Source organism: Desmodus rotundus, chromosome 13 (assembly GCF_022682495.2).
Source record: "Desmodus rotundus isolate HL8 chromosome 13, HLdesRot8A.1, whole genome shotgun sequence".
Lineage (NCBI taxonomy): Eukaryota > Metazoa > Chordata > Mammalia > Chiroptera > Phyllostomidae > Desmodus > Desmodus rotundus.
This window is the reverse complement of record NC_071399.1, coordinates 22,640,964-22,661,753: the sequence shown is the minus strand read 5'-3', so window position 1 is coordinate 22,661,753 and position 20,790 is coordinate 22,640,964. Positions and strand designations below refer to the sequence as shown.

General features: G+C 44.2%; 1 protein-coding gene across 12 annotated transcripts in view; it reads right to left on the bottom strand.

Annotated features, from left to right (window-relative positions):
• Positions 1-7,200: 7,200 nt before the first annotated feature.
• TACC1 (transforming acidic coiled-coil containing protein 1) overlaps positions 7,201-20,790 on the bottom strand; it is a 97,849-nt gene continuing 84,259 nt past the window's right edge. For all 12 annotated transcript variants that reach the window (XM_045197223.3, XM_045197224.3, XM_045197225.3 and 9 more), the window contains 5 exons: positions 18,790-18,833; positions 17,275-17,435; positions 15,574-15,680; positions 12,910-13,030; positions 7,201-11,909 (listed from right to left, as the gene is read on the bottom strand). In XM_045197223.3, the coding sequence (XP_045053158.1) occupies positions 11,841-11,909; positions 12,910-13,030; positions 15,574-15,680; positions 17,275-17,435; positions 18,790-18,833 (502 nt within the window). In that variant the 3' untranslated portion in view covers positions 7,201-11,840. The remainder of the gene's footprint in view (positions 11,910-12,909; positions 13,031-15,573; positions 15,681-17,274; positions 17,436-18,789; positions 18,834-20,790) is intronic.

Below are 20,790 nucleotides of genomic sequence, written 5' to 3'. Positions count from 1 at the left end.
TGTAGAAAACAGATACTACTGAAAATGATTCTTACTGATTAATTTCTTAGAAGCTTTGGCATGTGTTCCTTTTACACATCTGTACAAAAGTCATGGTCGTACCCTCTGGAGAGCAGAAGAGCCAAGCGCAGGCTGGCATTTTAAAAAATGTTTTCATTAAATACATTTTTTTTGTAGAGGACCAGATAATTAATAGCATAGCCTCTGGGGGTCAAAAGGTCTCTGTCACAGAAGAGCCTTTGTTTGGGGCGATGGGCGTATGATGCTGTGTGCAGATGCTGTTTTGTTGAGTGGTAGGATGGTTTTGCAAACCAATGGCACCCCGATAAATGCAATAAGAAAAAAGTCTCTGTTGCAACCACTCGGCTCTGCTGTTGTGGTGAGAAAGCACCATCAGCATTAGGCACGTGAAGGAGTGCGGATTTACAATGAAACTTTATCTCTGATCGCTGAAATTTGAGTTTAATATAATTTTCACATGGTACAAAATATCATTCTTTTGATTTTTCTGGCCATTTAAAAATGTAAAAACCGTTTTTACCTTGAGGGCCATAAAAAACCAGGTATTTGGCTCACTTTGGCACCAGCCCGTGGTCTGCTGACCTCTGAACTAGATAATGGCGCCTCAAGGACAAGCACTGTGCCTTATTCAGTCAGCCTTGAAGCTAGTTCTTCTCGTGTAACAGATGTTCAGATAATGTTTGTCGAATTAAGTGACAAGTGGATAAAGACAAAGGGGAGGGATTTAAAGAGAGTAATTTGCTAAACTGTCTCAGAAAGATTCCGTGGGTGCTGGCCACAGCACGGCAGCCGGCTTGGCCCTGCCTGTCATGTGGGGGAGGTGGCAGTGGCTGGGCGCAATGGCATCAACCAAGTCCTTTGTCATAATCACTCCTAACTGAAATCTTAAGTGACACCGATGGCTTTATACCCTGCCTGTAAATTGCCTTAAGTTCTTTTTAGAACAAATGGAATTGTATATAAATCTAAATAATATCTGCTGACCAAAAAAATGTGACCAGAATCACATTACAAGACACCTTCTCCAGAGAACATTGAAAAACTGTCCGACTACATTGCATTGGCATTGGTCCGTTTCCTACACCAGAACTGGGAACGTTGCAGAATCAGGAAAACGGCAGATCAGTGTCCAAAAGCACAGAGAGGCCCAGAATTTGATCCACCTACAGAACTGAGTTGGGCCCAGCTGGAATCTACAGATGCCGCCTGCTTTGCCTCCCGGTGTGCACGCCTCCCTCCCCCTCACTCCAATTGTCTCCCAGACAGAACAAAAGCATTTGCCTCCAGCTAAGCAAACCCTCTCCTTCCCAAAAGGTCATGTGTTCCCGTGAACACTGAGCTACAAAGTTACACACACACCGGTACAGCTATATTTTTGCTCAGGGGTTCATAATTCCATTTATTTCCTTTTCTTTCTCTCTCTCTCTGTCTCTTTCTGTCTCTGTCTCTCTCTCTCTCTCTCTCTCTCTCTCTCTCTCTCTGTCTCTCTCTCTTTCCTCCTGTGATCTGATTTCATTTAGAGCTCAGGCAAATGTTCATTTGCATGGAGGACTTTCAGGCAGGAATTCCAGAACAAGTGGCCATTTCTCAATGCAGGACTATCACCCAGTGAATTAGGAGAACAGCTCTGTCAGGGGGAACATATCTGGAATGAGATGGAAATTTGAACAGAAATTGAGAAAGCGCTCAGGTTTTACATGTAAAATGTTAGACTGCCTATACACATGCAGTTTTAGAAAGAACACAGAGTCGTAGAGCAAGTCCAAACTTCTGGTGTTTTGTAGTTGAGGAAAGAGGTCCCAGTACCACAGTGACTATCCAGAGCCCTGTGAACAGGTGAGGTCTTGAACACCCAGCTCTTTTCTGAACCTGACTTGGGCTCTTTGCATAGGAGATGCAGTGAGGGAAAGAAGAAGGGGTTTTTCTTTCATTAAGGTGACTTAGTACATAGCAGTTTGTAGCTTTAAAAATAGTAAGGTAATACCTTATTGAAAAAGACATTGTACACGACACCACCACTTAGCCACAACCACAGTAATGCTTGTTTCTAGGGGAGAGAAGTGCTCATAGTCTCCCCCCGCCCTTTGTGCAACAGACCACACAAGTGCAATAATGCCGGAAACAATAGGGAGGTCGCAGGGGCAAAGAAATGGCAAAGACAGCTTTCTCCCATTGCCACCTGCCTGGGCCTTGGCACGTGGTAAATGCTCAATAATCTCTCAAAGCCTCTTGGGACGCCGCGACCATCGGGTAAGATCCAGGAAAAGGTAGAAGCAGAGAGCTAACCACAAAAGGAAGACAGCGCAAGAGAATCCTTGCAACTTTCCTATACATGTAAAATGGCTCCAAAATAACTTTAGAAAGTCTAGAGAAGTGAGCGGTTATTTCAACAAATATTCCAAATGACCAATTATTTCAACAGCCCTTTGGAACCCTCTGTTTTCTACCCGTGTGACATTGCGGTGAACCTTCCTGTTTGCTCCTTAGGTTTCTTTCCTTAACCCAAACTCTTGGATCCAACTTCCAACTTTATCACACTTCTGAAAATATGCGGACACCTCATGACTTAGTCATGTATTCATTCGATACTTGTGTAATAATTGCTTGGGGTAACGCTAACAGAAAATCACCCAAATCCTGTAAAGATTTAAATAGGAGAACCTTGTTTACTGCGTATGCAAACATGTATAATTTAGAGTGGAACTGTGCAAGGGAAGTATGAGAACTTTGTCATCAAGGAGAATCCTTGCTTCTGGCAGAGGAGGTTTCATCGTTTCAAACGTGAGTCAGGTTCTTAGTCTGTAGCAGCGCTGGCCAAGCAGAGCTCGGGCATGGAAACTAAGTAGCCTGCCCTCTGCTGCCGCAGGGAGGAGAAAGGGTTTGGGGAAAGGCAAGAAGAATTTTGCTTTTCTTCTTCGTCTTTTTGTAGGCTATTTTTTTTTAGCAGTTTTAGCTCTACAGGCTTTATTCTTTATATGCTCTCCTCCTAACGTCCTCTTCCTTCCCTCTCAAATGAGCATTAGAAAAGAATGTTTACATCCTGTTTTCTGAATGCAGCTTCACGTTCCTGTTCTAAAGTTTTGACTTTCAAGTTGCTATGAACAGCGGTTGTTGGTTACTAAATGTTCTAACTCTGCAGATTAACTTGTAAAAGATGGGGCTTGCAATCATAAATTATTTTTGACTCCCATAAAACCTTTGACTGATTTAACAGCCCTCCTCTCCCACCACTAAAGTGAGTGGCTTTCAAACTTTTAAAACTTTTTTCAAAAAAGTTTTTCAGGCCTCCAACATAAGACATTTCAAATTGCAACCCAGTACACATATAAACATGTAAGTGAGATAAAATTTCTCAAAACGGCACTTCCCCTCACCATTTATTCTTATAAACACTCTTCTTGTCTACTCTCTCCTGATCCACATCCTCTAACGTGGGTTCTGACCTGCAGTTTGCAAAGTAGGGCCCCACAGACCGCAGGCCCTTGGGACGGGAGCCCCCAGTGACCATCACGTGCGTTCGCACTGGAAACTGATGGAGGACATAAAATCACATTTAAGATGTCTTATTTTTGTCTAAAATCAGTGGTGTACAGTTACAAAGACCAACTAAAAGGGAGAAAGAAAGCAAACGTGTCAAGAAAAATCAGGACTTTAGAAAAGACAAGTTACACAAAGTGCCAGCTTTTTGGTGAATTAGAAGGCACATTTATTATGACACATCACCCTGAGGTTTGGACTGGTCTGCCTGGACTGTAAGATTTTAGTAAAATATTGTAATTATGCCTAAATGCACCAAATTAGCTACCTGTGTTGTCATTTTTGATGTCTGAGACAAAAACTTCTTTCTGAGTCTACACAGCTGAATATCTGTGATTATGATTTAGCGCAATCTTAAGCACTCGACACATTTTTTCAATTTAATTTATTTTCAGACATTCAGACAAAACATGCTGGCCATCCTTGCTAAGCATGCGACTGAACTACTGAGTCTGCAAGCATATCACTGTGCGTCGGCTTGAGTGACAGGGGTGTCGGTCATTACGGTGGTTGGATGGCCCTCCCACTCGTGCGCACACGACAAGGTCTGGCTTGGGGCTGTGGGCCCGAGAGAATGAGGGCACGGGCTTGGACATTGGTCTGGGAGTAGAGCCCATGCCTTTTCCCTTCCTGTGTGATGTGGGCCGACACTCGCCTCCCTGAACGCTGTAGCCACGGCGGACACAGCAAAGTCCTGTGGACTGGTCATCGTGTGGCAAGTCCACTCTTGTAGGTGCATCTCAGGACAGGTGTTTGACAGGGAGACTGGGGGACCTTTTGCCTTACAGACAGCACTTCAGGGAAACGTAAAAATCACGAAACCACAGGAAGGGACCTATTATTCTCAGTCCAAATAAGGGCGTTAAGGGACTGACAAAAACTAGGACTAGAACCCACCTCAGCTTCCACGCCAACGCTCTTTCTGCAAGACAGGGAGGCCTGAAAGGAAACAGAATGAGTTTCGTTTTCCCTCAGCAGCGCCTTTCCAATACCGTGACGGATTATGGGTCTTTGCTAGGTTTCATGGTCTCACACCGTTGAACTTTGGTGACACGATTCTGCAGAGTCCTCTCTGATGCCATCGACATATTCGCACTTGAGATAAGAAAGGCACAAGAAAACTCATTTAGTGACTATGATGTCCTCCTTTGCCCTGTTGAAGAACACTTGTGCATTCCAAAGTACACCCCAACATGGGGTGGCCTTCAGAATAGGATTGGAGACCAGAGAGACCTGGTTCACATGCCAGCTCCACCTGTGCAGTTAACTAAAGCTGGTGTGTGTTCCTTAGCCTCCTTTCCCCCCACTGGTAAAGAAACAAGAAAACCCACTTCCACCTACATGGAATTGTTCATGTGACATATTTGTAAAGGCACCTGGCACAATAAGAAACTCAAATGTCAATTACTCTTTCCTTTAAATTGGCAAAAGAATTGAATTTCTGTTAGCTGAGTTATATCTTCAATCTGTTCTTGCATATGTATTCCCATGGGAACGAAACTTCAAAGGATGTACACTTTTTGGCAAAGGAAAAATAGAGATCATAGGAACCTTTCTTGGCTGGTACAGGTCTGGGGAGTCTTGGAATACTCTGGGACACATAGTGACCTCCATTCCCCACTTAATAGCTCGATCACCCCAACACAGGGATCTGTCTGCAGCTAATCCTCCATTCCTCTGCCTTCTACCAATCACAAATAAAAGAATATAGTTAGGTAACTCCTAAACTTCCAAAGCTTCGTTATATTTAGATGTCTAATGCAACTAACAACAGAATCATTTGGTTCTTAGAAAATCTGAAAATTTCGTAAACTCGAGGTTTTAGGTGATGATAATCACTATTGTTTATTAAGGACCTAGGAGCCAGGCACTATGCTCATGGCTGAGTCCTCACAACCGCCTCAGGAGGTGAGAATTATTATCACCAGAGCTAGAAAACTGAAGCCCAGGCAGGTGACGGAACTGAGGTGGGGATCTGAAGCCAAGCAGGGCCCAGAGCGTGTATCCTGAGCGGCCTGGGGTTCTACCTGGTTTGCGCGTCCTTTCCTATTATCCTGTCCCTCCTCCTGGACTCCTTCAGCACTTGTCTTTCACATGACTCGGCAATTCCACGCCACCTTGTCCTGTTTGGAGGTTAGACTTACCTCATAATGAACTTGTAAGCACCACTGTGTCCCCACTGTCAAGCACATAATTTAGATAAAATAAACTGCAAGTCACCACGGGGCTAAAGAAACCTAGAAGAGGGATGGCTTTCTTCTGGGATTAAAGTTTTAGTTGGCACGGCGTTCATATTTCAGGGAAGCTTCAGACTTGAAAACGATTTCTCTTCGGCTAACTAGCCTCAGAAATTCTGCACATTCCGCTTTTAAATTCTGCAAATGCACTAAGTATTTGGTAATTGGCCCTTAAATGCCTACAAACTTAGAAAATGATATGATTATCCAAATCTGGGAGAAACTGGGTTTAAAGAGCTTGGAAAGGACTAGATGGCAATGAACTTTGTTGCGCATTTTGAATGAGGGTTTTAATGTTCACTAATATACAGACTAAGGAATCTTGGCCACGGAACTTTTCTCTGGGCCTTTCTCTTCAACTGAAGAATGATGAACATTCGAACAAGTTTCTTCATACTTTGACCACTAGCCATACAAGAAGTTAATTTTCATCATGTTTACATCCAGAGTGAATTTCATGCAGCAATAACTTATCCTCACCTTGTGCAATGCGTTTGATATTTCTATTTCCTCTTACAATAATGCCGGCTGCCACTCACTAAAACGATCCTACGATCCCCTATTTGTAAAAGTGCAAAAAACACTACGTGTCTCTCGTTATCTAAGAACAAGATTCTGTAAGAGTGGAGAGGTAATTTCCATCTTATTCTTCCCAAAAATTCTTAGGAAATGATGGGATTTCCACCATCTCCAGCATTCGGCCAATGGCGGCACCACCTCCTCCGGCCGTTTTACCGGAGTCCCCTCCCGTCAGGCAGCTCAGGAGCACGGCCGGGAAAACCATCTGCAGGGACCTGACACGCTGTAACAGTCTCACATGCAGCAAGGAGTACGAAAGCGACAGTGCTGCTTTTTCTCGGCCATCCCCACTGAGGTTGTAAAATAGAGACACTTATCTTTTCTTGTAATAAAACTCACTGTCCCGCCCGGCCCCCCAGCCCTTTAAGCAGAGTTGGCCTGGCTGGGACTGAACAAGCTCTTCCTGGTATTAACCTAGAAGAGACATGAAACGTCAGCTGTTTTCTGCAGGCCATGCTGCAATGTTTACACAGCTCTGGCTTCTTGGGTGACTTAGGCTCTTATGACTTGAAAAATGCCAGGGTAGACAAGCAGTCTCTAAGCAAAACCAACAAGCACCCAATTACGTTGTTTGCACAGATGCAAAGGCATGGAAATTTATATGGTGGGGTCTGAATTCCCCAGTCTGTTTGTTTTGTTTTTAATTATACACCCAACCAAATGCATAAAATCCCACAAAATGAGTGCAGCGAAAAATGTCATCTTTTCTATTTTTAAACTGAAATATGGAGCCATAAAAGCAAAGCTGTCGTAAATTTTCACTTGGGGACAAAACCACTATACCCAGGAAAAAAATGCATGTACACACCCACATTTAACAGTGGTAAACAGTTTTTATTCAGGCAATGAAACATGGAAAAAATATATTAGTAATCATTATAATAATTTCATTTGTGTGAGTATAACTTTTACAAATATTTACCTGACATATAAAAGGGAAATCACTGTGCATATAAAATCTATGTAGACGGCGACTCCACACGACACAGTCCTGTCCGCAGTAGTCAATGCAGCGTCCGGCCCCCCGCGCGGGAGGCTCCTCACACACTTCGTGGCACCCGTGGGGACACAGTGGAAGCAGAAGTGCAAGTAACATTTACTGGTTGGCACATCAGTACAAACGCTATCTACTGGCAAACACGCACTTGCTAACAGCAACACCGAAACGTTTACTGCTACCTCGGAGATGGAAAAGCAGGCCCTGGGTCCCGCCCCAGTGGGTGACAGGGACCGCAGCTGAGGCGACGGGTGTGGGGTGTGGTGACGGACTGCCCTGTATCTGGACTGGGGGTGGTTTCCGAGTTCAAATGTGTAGAGGTCCACTTGGAAATTATCCATATAGAGTATCAGTTAACAATGTGACTAGGAAATCCTGTTTGAGTATATTTCAGATACCACTGAAAGGCATAGAGGGAGAGAGAAAGTGGCATCTTTATAGTTCTAAAGAATCGATACAGGGAAGGTTCAAGCCACACCTCAGCCCCACGCCTGGCCGCCTCCAAATGAGTTACGACTGTCAGCATCACACACAACATCTCTATATTAGGACTACAACCAGAATATATATATATATGTAATAGCTGTAACCATATTATAGTTAACAAAGTCATTCCTTAGGAATCTTGTTTGTCCAAATCTAACTGCATGCTGAGAGGCACAGAAATGGGACCGCATTTGGACGGAGAACTAGGAAAGTGCAATCTTCAGTCTCCAGAATGCTGGCTCTGGGCACTCGGGAGGGTCTCTCCTGGAAATGCTGCCGTTCACCTTATCTTCCAGAGGAGACCCTGAGAGAGAAGCGTCCAATCTCTTTACCTTTACTACATGGGAGACTTTCAAGGTTTGAGTGGTAAGTTGCTTTGTAAAAATCACAGGGATCTGGAGGCCAGTCAAACCTTTTTGGACAGAAGTCTCCTCAAAATATTTGTACTAAAATCTTTGAAGAAGATGACTTCTTAGACCTTTGGCCTGACATTCTGGGACTCCCAGACTATACTTGTTCTTTAATAAGCAAATAATAAATTGCTACCTTTAAAATTCTTCATAATATATACATCTTTAAAATCCTTTGCCTGAATCGTTTAGTCTTTCAACACCTAGCTTCTCTTTCCAAGAGGGTGGAGTAAGACACCCAAGCCCGGGAGCAAGCTCGCAGGGCCACAGCGAAAGGACAACAGTTGTGTGCAGTGAAAAACCAAAAGGAAATAAAGAGGGAGCTTTAAAGTGTTACACCACTAGAAAAGGATGCGCTAAATTGCTTCTAACTAGTGTACACAAGATTACCAATGCTTGCTCTTTAAAAATTCCATTTTGAGCTTTAGAGCCACCAGCAAGCCCTCAAATTAAAAGTGAATGCTCCCCTCTGGCTGCCTTTAGACAGCCCCCGACGTCGGGGCAGCTGACTCCTTCTGTTCCGGAGCAGTCTGCCTCAGGGCTGCCCAGTGAAGATCTGAGCACTGGAGTACTGGTGTGAGAGTTTCGCAGAGTGTGGGGCAGCGCAGAGGGTAACTGGCTGGAAAGAAAATTCAACTTGAGTGATCCCCCAACACCAGCCACAAATCTTCCCTTCGATTCCACAGCGTGCTGGAAGGCGGCCAGTCCCTCGGTTTGCACCATCACGTGTTTCTGCACTTCCTAATTTGGGCTGGGTCTGAAGAAGCTAGAAACCACACAAAAAAACTGGGCTTCTCAATATTTCCAGAACAGTTTTATAGAACCAAAGCTTTTGGGCAGGCCTTTAGGAGCTTCTCCTAATATAGTAAATATCAGTATGTCTGACTGTCACTGACCAGCCAACCAAGTGACAAACTGTTCAGTCTCCAATTAAAATGCTTTAAGAGTGAGAGTACCTATCTACACTCTGGCAAAGTCAAAAACTTAAGAAATGGTTCTGGATCCAGAATCTACACAAGATCACCTAATGCTTCAAAACCACGATCTAGGCCAGCGACTCCTGCTCACCTGCTTTCAGGTTTGTAACAGGCTGTATCACTGCCTGGCTCACACGTGACCTGGGGGCCAGCTGTGGGCTGAATGCTTACTCTCTAGAGTTCTCAAAGTTTGGGGGGAGGTTGCTTATTTTTAAAGAAAAATAAACAAACATACTTTATTCTGCCCAGTATATTCTCTTGATTTGCCAGCTGCACAAGCCACATTTTTATTCTCGCTGGAGAAGATCCACCTACTACTTTAGAAGGAAGAACATATTCTTGTGGTGGCCATGGCCGAGAGGCAGTGGCAAAGATAACTTAACAAGGGCCCTTTCGTGTTCCTTGTGCAGCAACTTCCTTCTAGGATCTAGTGTTTCAGGGGTTTCTTTTACCAGTGTGCTAGGGAAGGACTGTCGTCACCTGTCTGACACATAGGACCCTTTTTTAATGTGTGGAAGAAGCCTAAAAAGAAAACTAGGAGTTAAATGGAGACCACCATACGCCTTCCATGCTTAATAGATCAGTAGAAAACAAGTAAACATGGACACGTCACCAAAATACAGCAGCAAAAAGGTTCAGCAAATGTTTCTTTCTGCAAAATGCAAGTTAATGTGCCTAGCTGGAGATGACTCAACGAAGAAATCAGTGGCCCCACTGGAGACGCCTGTGCTCACCGCCGCTCAGACTGCGGTCCAGCGCTCCGCTGACCCCCAGCGACCGTCTGCAAAGTCCAAATGATTGTCAGGTCACTTCTCCAACCCCATCATTTCTGTTCTTCTTCTTTTTTTTTTTTTTGTAAAAAATGGTAAGATAATAGGCTTTAAAATACAGCCTAAGCACCAATTATGATAAATGCATATTGGTAAAACGTGACTTCTGGCTTTAAAAGACATTATTGACCTCCCTGGGGCTAAAGGTTGCACCCGTGTGAATAGTAGACTTCTAAAGCAAAACTCATGTTGGAAGATCTACAGAGGTTCTCCACTGGGCACAACGCATGGCCGAGGCTGGATCATGCAACACTCCTACGGGAAAAGTACGAAAACTAACACGTACTGAACATAGTGCATGTCACCATGAAGACTCCAGGGCGCCGAGATTAAGACCAAAGAGTGCTTTAAAACACCTGCAGGGGTTTGGTTTCGCCTATCAAATGCCAGCGGGTTCACTGGCTGCATGGAAGTTTTGCATCTGGGGGGTCCTGGACCCACCACTCCGAACCAGGTCCAGGAAGAGCCTGAGGAGTCTGGTGTGTGAGGGCGCATCTGCTCCCTGCACCCCCTTCCTCCACCCGTCCAATGGCCTTTGTTTAAAAATATCCTAAATGCGCTGATTTTCAGTGGTTCACAAGATTTTTACTGCTCGTTTTGTTAAAAATTCTGTCTTAAGTTCAAAAGGACTCTTTTTTTTTTTTGCCTTGAAACGTCTGAAGGACAATATATCACAGCTGTGAAAAGCCACCTGTTTCTCCACCTTATATTGCCGGTAGGGTTACCGTTGCCTTTTCATTATGTAAGATCATATAAACCTTTTACAAGTAGACCTTCTTGGCATATTTCAAATAACAGAGAGGAAATATTGGCTGTGTAGCAACAAATGAAGCAGAGCGGGTGAAAGGGCTCCGGGGCGGCATTGCTACACCCCAGCTCTGAGGGAGCCCGCTGCTGTTCACGCAGAACGCAGACACCTTGAGGCTGAGGACTAACCCCAAAGGGGCCACACTCCTACTCCTCCTACTCGTCAAGGCTGAGCAGCGTCCAAATACCAGGGCAACAGAACGTTACCGCCAAGGCTTCCCTAGATGTGAAACCTAAGCCTGGGGTTATGAGTCATGACAGACACGAGTCTGGGGTTTTCACATCTTCAATCTCCCAAAATTCTGACGCTGTCACTCTGAGCCAAGACTTTCAAAATAGGCTTTTACATTTATGGAAACAGGCTCTTCTGCAGAGGAGTTCTTCTTCGACTCTGCTTCAGGGAAGACGCTGCAGCACATGGAAACATGCATGAGCCTGTGTGTGCATGTGGGCGCTCAGAGTCCCTTCCTGTTTATAAATCGCAAGTAACAAAAGCCAAATTCCTGCTCAAATAAAACCGCTAGTACTGGAAATTAAATTTAAGAGATGAAATAAATAGGCCACAAAACGTAATCAAACAGGTGGTGAACAGGAAATGATCCCAAACAGCAGCCATAAAACCACAAACTTCACGCACTTGGAAAAGTGAAGATGGCTTTAAAACGAATTAGAGAGAGAGAACTCACAAACCCACACCCAGCAGCCTAACCGAGCCTATCGCTGGCGAGCTGCGACGGACTCGGCACTGTCGGGTGCCGCTCCTTTGGTGACTGTGCAATACTCTAAGGGTTTCTCCCAGGGCTGTTGGCGTGGGCAGCTAAGCGGGCCAGGCAGCAGTAGGCATGTGCTTTTTCAGAGTTCTTCCTCTGCAAAGGGGCAATAATTCCTGGGTAAGGCAAGATAGCTGTGGTCGCGAGAGAAGCAGCCAGACGCAGATCTGCCGAGCTAACGGGGGAGATTCAGTCGGTCTTTCCCAGCTTTGCAATCAGCTCGTCACAGATTTTCGTCAGTTCTTCAATTTCTTGGTTCTGAAAGACAAATGATGGGACAGTGTGGGTCACTTGTGTCCTCAGAGAAAGGCGGCTATAACTCATAGTCCCAGCGCTGGCTATCCTCTACCTCAGCGGCTCTGAACCTGCTCCCCTGGAAAATGCTCATGTGTCCACAGTCAGGCTTCAGTTGAGCGGGGGGTGAAGGCAGTCACTAGCCCTCTGCAGCTTGCCCCTGAACCTCTTAGTTCTCAAATTTTCTTGTTACCATGGGAACTACCTGGGGTGCCTGTTAAAAACCCAAGTATCTGGGCCTCATTCAATCCATCAGCATCTCCAGGGACCTGGGATTCTTGAGTCCTTGCATCCTGGGAACACTTAGGGGGTCATGCGACCCCGTGGTAAGAACGCTGTTCTAACTGACTGGAGACCCAGGAAGGAAAACCCTGGGGCACACAAAACCTCAAGTCTGAGAATCGCGGAGCAGCAAGACACAGGGACCACTGTTACCACCCGTTTTTCTTTATCTACAGCAGTCACACCACCATGTACCAGTGGCATTTGGGATGGGTCAGTGTTTGCTGTGGGGCTGTCCTCCTGTGCGTTGTGGGATGTTTGGAGCATTTCTGGCCTCTACCCACTAGATGCCAGTAGCAGCTCCTACTTGTGACAAGCAAATATACCTCTAGATGTCCCCTGGAGGATAAAATCACAATGAAGGGGGAAGATGGCGTCATATATTACTTAAAAAACAAAAAGAATTTCAAAAAGAGAGCCTCAGAGCCTGACTAAGCAGTGTTCGGTCCCAGAACTTGTGTTAGTGCAGCTTCCTCTCTGCACCCTGCCTGTGGACAGGGCCCACCGTAGGTCTGGGGGTTTCATGGTTTGCCTTGTCTTCCCCGGAACCAGTTCACAAAGGAGCTGGACAGAAGTGTCTGGGCAAAAAGGCAAGGCCTCTTTCACACAGATCCCCTGCAAGCTAGCCACTGTCGAGGACGGAAACCAAGTGTCTCTGGTCGCACCACACCCCTCTTCGTACCTTCTGCTGAAGGGCCCTTTCCAGGGACTCCACCTTCATCTGCTCCTTCCGGAGGCCCGCGTGGAGAGCCGCACTCTCAGCCTTTGCTTTTGTTCGAACCTGAGCAATCTCTTCATTGGCTCTGTGGACGGTGTTTTGTTTGCAGGGTAAAGGGACAAAGAGCACGTGTTAGTCACGAGTCTGGCTGAGGAGTCAGGAGAGCAACCACTGACACCTGTGAAACACCGACCCGAAAGAACTGACTCTACGACAAGAGGGGAAAAAGGGATCGGTGACTTAAGTAATTCAATTTCAATTGATAACTCAATTTACACACAACTGCTAGGGAAATTTCCACGGTGTGAGCCGATGGCAGAATTCATCTCAAAGGCCACAGTGTCCTTCAAAATTCACATGTCACTGGAAAATGGAATCACATGACAGTTTCTACAACAATCAAAAAAGTGGTTTTTTTTAACCCAGTACGATAGCAGGCAGGACCACCTTTGGGATGACCACAGGGAAAGAGGCAGGATGCTAACCACTGGCACCTACAACGCGTAGTCCTGCAAGTGATTTTATTTGTGATGCAAAAAGAAATTTAAAAAAAGCATAAATGTCAGCTGGTAAATAGCCAATTACCTGATTAAAGGATGCTAAAAACTCACTAGTGATCAGAGACATGCAAATTAAAGTGATAAATTTTTAAAATGTATCAGGCTGGGAAAAACGAACAAGGACAATCTTGTCTGTGGTGGTGGTGGCTGGGATGCAAGGAAACGGGCTGACGTGCTGAGCGGGGGACTGAAGACTGGCGCTGATTCTGTGGAGGGCAGTGTGGCAGCAGCCACCACAGTTGACATGCGCACACCCTCTGAGCCAGCAGTCCCCTCTCAGCAATCCAGCCACAGCAACCGCCCCACCCCGCACAGTGGTGAGCGCACAAGGACATTCCCTGCCGCACTGTTTGCACCGGAAAAGTGTGAAACTGTGGAAGAACCCATCCACAAGGAACGGACTAGGCCTACCACCTAGCAAAAACAATTAGATTATGCTATGTATTCTGACGTGAAAAATGGCCATGATGTACCTATTAAATGAAAAAGGAAACCTGTGTAATATGACTCCATTATAATTTTTAAAAAGAACGAAGTCATTATAAGCAGTATCTGTAAAGGCACAAAGAGTAGGAGGATACACAATAAACTTTAATAGTAGTGCCTCTAGGAGTGAGGATGGGGAAGGAGGAACTTAAAAGGTTTTACAAATAGAAGACAGCAAAATGTGCAAGTATGACTTTGTAGTGAAAACATAAAGTGGGTGCATCCTTCGTACCATCCCCAGGATAAATTCTAAATGTTGGATTTAAGGATTTAAAAAATTAAGCCATACAAGTACCAAAAGGAAAACAGGAGAATATTTTATATTCAGCATAGGGAAGATTCTTTTTTACTATGACAGGAAGTCTAGAAGCTGTAAAAAAAAAAAAAGTAACTGATAAATTTTAATACTTCAAAATAAATTTCTGCATGTCAAAAAACACTACAGGCAAAGCCAAAAGCTAAATGATAAGCTGAAAAATTATTCACAACTTGTATCACAAAGCACTGTCATCCTCAAATATGTAAATAAACGGGCAAGAGAAAACCAGGCAAACCAGAGAGTCATTCATAGTAAAGTATATGAGCAAAGCTAAAGTATGTTCAATTTCACTCACAAGATAAACATAAACCAAAACTACAATGAATAAAATAAATGCTCCATTGCTTGCCAAAAAAACACAACACAGTAAATTGAAATACCACTTTCATCTATTAGATTTACAAGAAAACCAAAAATTCAATCTGCTGGCAAAGCTGTAGGGGAAAAAAGACACTCTCATACATTGTACAAGAATATAAATTAATAAAGTTCTGAGGAGGGCAATTTGATGATATTCATCATAATTATATACTCATATGCTCTTTGGCCCAGTAATTCTTTTTCTATCATACAGAAAACTCATATGCATGCCTAATGATAATCATAAAAGGTTACTTATCGCAGCACTGTTTGTAGCAGATTTTAAATAACCTGAGTGTCCAGTGGGGGGGACGTTCCACAGCGGAATGGTACATCCCACAACAGAATGCCATACAACTTTTAAAAACAGTAAGGACGCTCTTCATGGATTGATATAAAAAGATTTCCAAAACATACTGCTAAATGAAAACAGAGAGGTATGTATCATCTGTATAATAAAGGAGATTCTCACCACATAAAAAAATGGTAATTATGTGAAGGCACGGAGGTGCTGGCTAACGCTACTGTGGTACAATATATAAATATACCAAATCGACACACTGTGTGTCTTAAACTTATACATTGTATGTGTCAATTATGTCTCAATAAAGCTGGGGGGGGGCATGGAAAAAGAAGGGGATAAAAATTTATCTGGGAGGATAAAACAGTGATTATCCCAGGAGAGAAAAGAGGTGGGAACCCAATGAAAGGGGGGTGGGGTAGAGGGAGATACTGAGTATCTTTCTAATCTTTTTAATGTTAGAACCATGGCAAGATTCTACTTATTCAAAAAAGCAACGCACATACAAATGCCATCTGGAGTTGCAAAACAGTGATTTTTCTCTTGCTTCCATCAATCTCACAATGTCATGAAAACTAAAATTCTTATGTACAAGGTCTTACTTGTCTAGTTTTTCTTCTGCGTGGATTTTCAGAGCCTGATAGCGCTGTTCCTCTTGCTTAACTCTGGCCAAGTAATCCTGAGCACATTTTTTCAGGGCTTCTTCGTTCTGTTCCAAGTGACAATTTAAAATAAACAGGTCATTGTGTTTTTATTCTACTGGTTTATGTTATTTTTTTTCAAAACTGAGAAAACCCAGTTAATTCAGATGCCTTGACATAAATCCACCAAAGAACTTCTAAAAAATTTCTTCAGCTCTGGCTGGTGTGGCTTAGTGGATTGAGCACAGGCTTATGAACTGGAAGGTCACTGGTTCAATTCCAAGTCAGGACACATACCTGGGTTGCAGGCCAGGTCCCCAGTTGGGGGCATGTGAGAGGCAACCAATCAATGTAGCTCTTGCATATCAGTGTTTCTCTCCCTCTCTCCTTCCCTTCCTACCTCTATAAAATAAATAAATCTTTTTTAAAAAAGCTATAGGGAACCATTCCACATGGTATGGGAAATGTAGCCCAGCCCCCACTTGGAAAGGCCAGTGGGGAGCGAGGTCTGGCACACAGGACCCACACCCACAGATAGGTTCTCCTGTGGGGAATCAGGCCTGCATTGTACCTAGGCTGCTTTGAGACCTGCTTTTGCTAAAACTCCCTCACCCTGAATTGAGGCTGCAAATGTTTACTGCATATCTCTAAAGTAACTTCCTAAAATGTGGGCTAAACCTCCCAAGTATGGAGTGTAACCAGTTCAACCACTTTCCCCCTTGATCTGTAACATCTTTCTCTTTGAAGTAATTAGCAACATTCTTTCCTTTGTTATCTGTAAAAGGCAATCACCTACAGTGAACCTGTGCAGAGTAAATGAGGACCATCCTCAATGTAATGTGCCCAGAAAAGCACTAAAAGCCTGCCCAGGCGGGGGTCGGGCCCTCTGGCCCGCTGGCCCTCTCTCTCACTTAGAGAACGGCCATGCCGTCCCTTTTTCTCTACAGGATTTCTGTAGTCCGTGTGAATTTGTCCACTGCAGCCACAACACATGGACCCTACCAGCCAGGGTCCACATCAAAAGCCTGGATAAAAATCATTTCTTCAGGTATTAATTTTCAAATCACACAGCAAGGTTCAGTTACACTGGTATACCTACTTTAGGGAGGCAGTTGTTCAAATTTGAATGGCAATCTGATGCCCATAGATAAACGGGCCAGTCTCATTTTTATTCTAATATGGAAAAAAAGAATGGTCACTGCTATAATTGTGTCTCACTGATGGTGGGCAACGAAATTAAATCAATATGCTCACTTACATCTAAATTTGAAACATGACTTTTCTCCGGAATATGCAGCCTGCATTTTTCAGTGCTGTGTCTAGAATCCCTTTTACTTTTACACTATAATATTAAAGTGGTAAACTACCAAAATGAACATTTCTAGACTTCTCCTGAAGTCTGAGAGTTCCGCAGTTCTTACACCCCATGCCACACTCTGGTTAAGGGCCTGACTCAGGAGAGGAATGACTAAGACAAGCCACCCACTGGGCCAGATGCCTGAAAAACCACAGAAAAAAAAGGGGGAGGGGATTCTCCAGACTAACAGAGACCCCAAATCCCTATTTAAAAGACTACCCCCACACCTCTGGCATATACATCTGAAGATACATTACCAAGAAAATACACTAGTAAGGAGATTCCAGAAGGAAAGGACATGCTACCTTCTTGAACCCTTCCAGAACACCTTTCAGGTTTTCGTATCTCCTGAAGAGATCAGAAAGGGACCTTTCCACAGAATTCAGGTCGGCCAGGGCCTGCTCCTTCTCCATGGTCAGTTGCTGGAAGCTTTTCTGAGAGGTCATGCTTGTCCTTTGTTCATCTTCTGTGAAGGGCAATCGAAAGCAATGGCATATTCAATCAACACATGGCTGACAGCTGCCTCCCGTGAGCTCCTAAAGCAGTACTCTCAGTGGTGGGACCCAGCAGTAGACATAACTGAGTTCCCGCTCCCAAGGATGCACATCCTCGTGGGGGAGGTATGTGGTGGCAACCGATGGGGCAAACCAAGCAGGCCAAGAGGTGGGGATTCCTTTTTCATACAGGGTGGCCTCACGCAGGAGAGACCCGAACTGAAATCTCAAAGAATGGAGGGCAGGAGCTCCCTGGGAGAAGAATATTCCACACAGAGGAGGGGAAGAGCTGTGGCAAAGGCCACGTGCTGGGAAGGCATTACGTGATGTGGATCACAGAAAATAGCACCTCAGTGCTTAAGTGCAGAAAGACCTGACTTTGATTTAGGGAGTCAGTCCTTATAACACTGGCAAGAAGAGGCTCTAAATTCATTGCAGGAGGACCCACTACTGTCCTTTGAAAAGGCACCTGTGGTTCTGATACACGGAAGGTACAACTGGAAGTGGACTAAGGACACTGCACCAGCCAGGGGTACAAACTGCGTGCCCCTGGGCCACCAATGCCCTGGGCACTGGGTAGAGGGCTTTCACAGAATCCACGCATCTGCCAGGCTCTGAAATGAACCCACTACAGCTGATCTCCAGTGCTCCGAGTCCATACTTGTGAACTGCCTACTTAGTAAGTTACTTGTAACCCCAAATCAGCACTTCCGGGGCATCCCTGGTCATTCAGAAATGCACAGAACAGCAAAAAATTTGAGCCACCCAACGTGCACATTCCCAGCCCAGTGTGAACGAGGTGATGCATTCTCGCTTCATACTGTAAACAAGCGTCCTTTTCCGTCTATTTAGTGCCCCCTTTTCTGCACTCTTGTGTTTCTGTTGGTGATTTTCCCATTTAAAACAGTCCCCAAGTGTAGTGCTGACGTGCTGTCCACTGTTCCTAACTGCAGCAAGGCTGTGACGTGCCTCCCAGGGAGATAAGTATTCAATAAGCCTCGTTCACACACGAGCGATAGCACTGTTGGCCATCCGCTCAATGTTAATGAATCAACACTATACTCAAACAAGTCCTTAAACAGAACACATATAAGACAAGATTTTGTATTCACAAAAAAGGTGGTGGCCACTGGCTTGCATAAAACCTAACCTGCATTTATTTCCTCAGAAGCAATAGTTCAGTGTTCGCAGTAACTTTATACAACGTGACTAGTGAGAATAATGAGAATCAACTGTATTTAAGTGATGGACAAATTGAAGTCTGTACCCAGATTTTAAAATCATCTAGAGATCCTATGATTCATGCGCTAAAAAAAAATTCCTTACCAATCATTTGAGCAATGGTCTTTTCATATTCAGCCACAATTTTCCTTAAAAATAAAAAAGTGTATTATCAGAAGCGTTTTTAGATGAGGGAAGTTGGAGACATGCTCCCCCGATTAAGCACACTGACACTGAGGGGGGGCCACGGGAGACTTGCCGTTGTTCACGTGGGAAAGAGTAACAAACAACAGTGTAAGAATAAACCCACATACTCACAACTGTAGAATGACTTTCGCCCTGCCCTGTGCACTGACAAATTTACATAGCCCATTTCTCTGCTTTGGGCTCTCTCTCGCTTTCCTTTTACCTTAATGCAAGATTTGTCAATGTTCAGAACGAATTTTCTTAATGTGTTATGTTTAGCAAGCCTTCATTTTTTCTACGAAGCAACTGCCTTCACTTTTTCTTTGCCATATGTGAATGACTTCAAGGCAGTAGACTGAGTTTCCTTAAACAAATCAACCTCCTACAAAATAAGTTACAGCAGTCCCCATTATCCGTGGTTTTGCTTTCAGTTTTGGCTACCCAGTTAACCACAGTCCGAAAATATTAAACGGGAAATTCCAGAAGTAAACAATTCTTAGGTGCTAAATTTCACGCCATTCCCAGTAGTGTAATGCAATCGTACGCCGTCCTGCTCAGTCCTGCCTGGCGTGAGTCACCTCTGTCCGCCGTGTCCACACTGTACACACTACCAGCCCATTCGTCACTTAGTAGCCATCTGGGCCATCAGATCGACTGTCACAGTATTGCAGCACTTGTGCTCAAGTCACCCTTATTTAATAGTGGCCCCAAAGCACAAGAGTAGTGATGCCAACAGTTCAGATATGCCACGGAGAAGCCATCAAGTGCTTCCTTCAAGTGAAAAGGCGAGTACAGTACAGAATATTTTGAGAGACCACATTCAAATAACTTTTATTACAGTATATTGTTGTAATTGGTCTATTTTATTATAGGTTATTGTTGCTGATCTCTTACTGGGTCTAGTGTATAAACTTTATCGTGGGTATGTACGTACAGGAAAAGTACACGTAGGTGACGGCACCACCTGCAGTTTCAGGCATCTGGGGGGCCTTGCAGCACGCACTGGGAGTGTATAAGGGGGGACACTGTACTGACATGCTGGGGGCTCTTCCTAAGAGATCTGATTGGAATTCAGGCTGTCCTGGCCCCAATCCACCCTTTCAGGCATCCGTCCTCTCTTACTCACTCACAAGTTTTCTTTTACTGTCCTAATCCCAAAAGTATTTCAAGAACTGAAAAGTATTTAAAGACTTTAAAGATCACCTTGTTGTGGTAACCTCTTTTAGCAAAGGGCAATAATGTTGTCCTGACTCTGTCCACTGACGGGCGCTCTTCCTGTGACTGCCCAGGCGGAAACGGTCCTCCCTGACAGTGCCTGTCACTTCACCCCTGCACCCAGGTCTCTAGTAACAAGTCCCATAAGCTCTCCAAGGGCAGGAGCGGTCCCTTCCTCTCTGCCATCCCAGCATGGGGCCTTACACCCAGTAAATGCTCAAAGAAACAATACAAGAGACACAAATCAGCGTGAACGTATTGAAAATGTTTCTTAACCAGTCAAATGCTGACTGTACAGTGTGTAAATTATTTATGCTTTTTCCTTCTTCTTTGATGCCATCTTCAGTTATTATGCAACTCTCAATTCTGCTTTCTAGGGAGGGAGCACCAAAAATAAAAAGGTTTCAATTTAAAAATGTCAATCAATTCTGTTTCCTATTAATATGCTTTCTAAAATCTATTTAGTGGTTATGAGATTTGAAGCTCCCGTGTATAATTAGTTTTTTAAAGTATTATGTATTGTAATGCCTCCATACTTGAATGTCAGTAAATCTCATTACTCTGTATTTCAAATGGATATTTTTGCACAAATCTGTCTTTTCAAAAGATAAGAATTAAGTGAGTTCTGCTCGCTGGTAATGTTCTGAACACCCCAAAGTAAACGACAGTATTTGGATATGATAACTGGTCAGCAATGCTCATGAG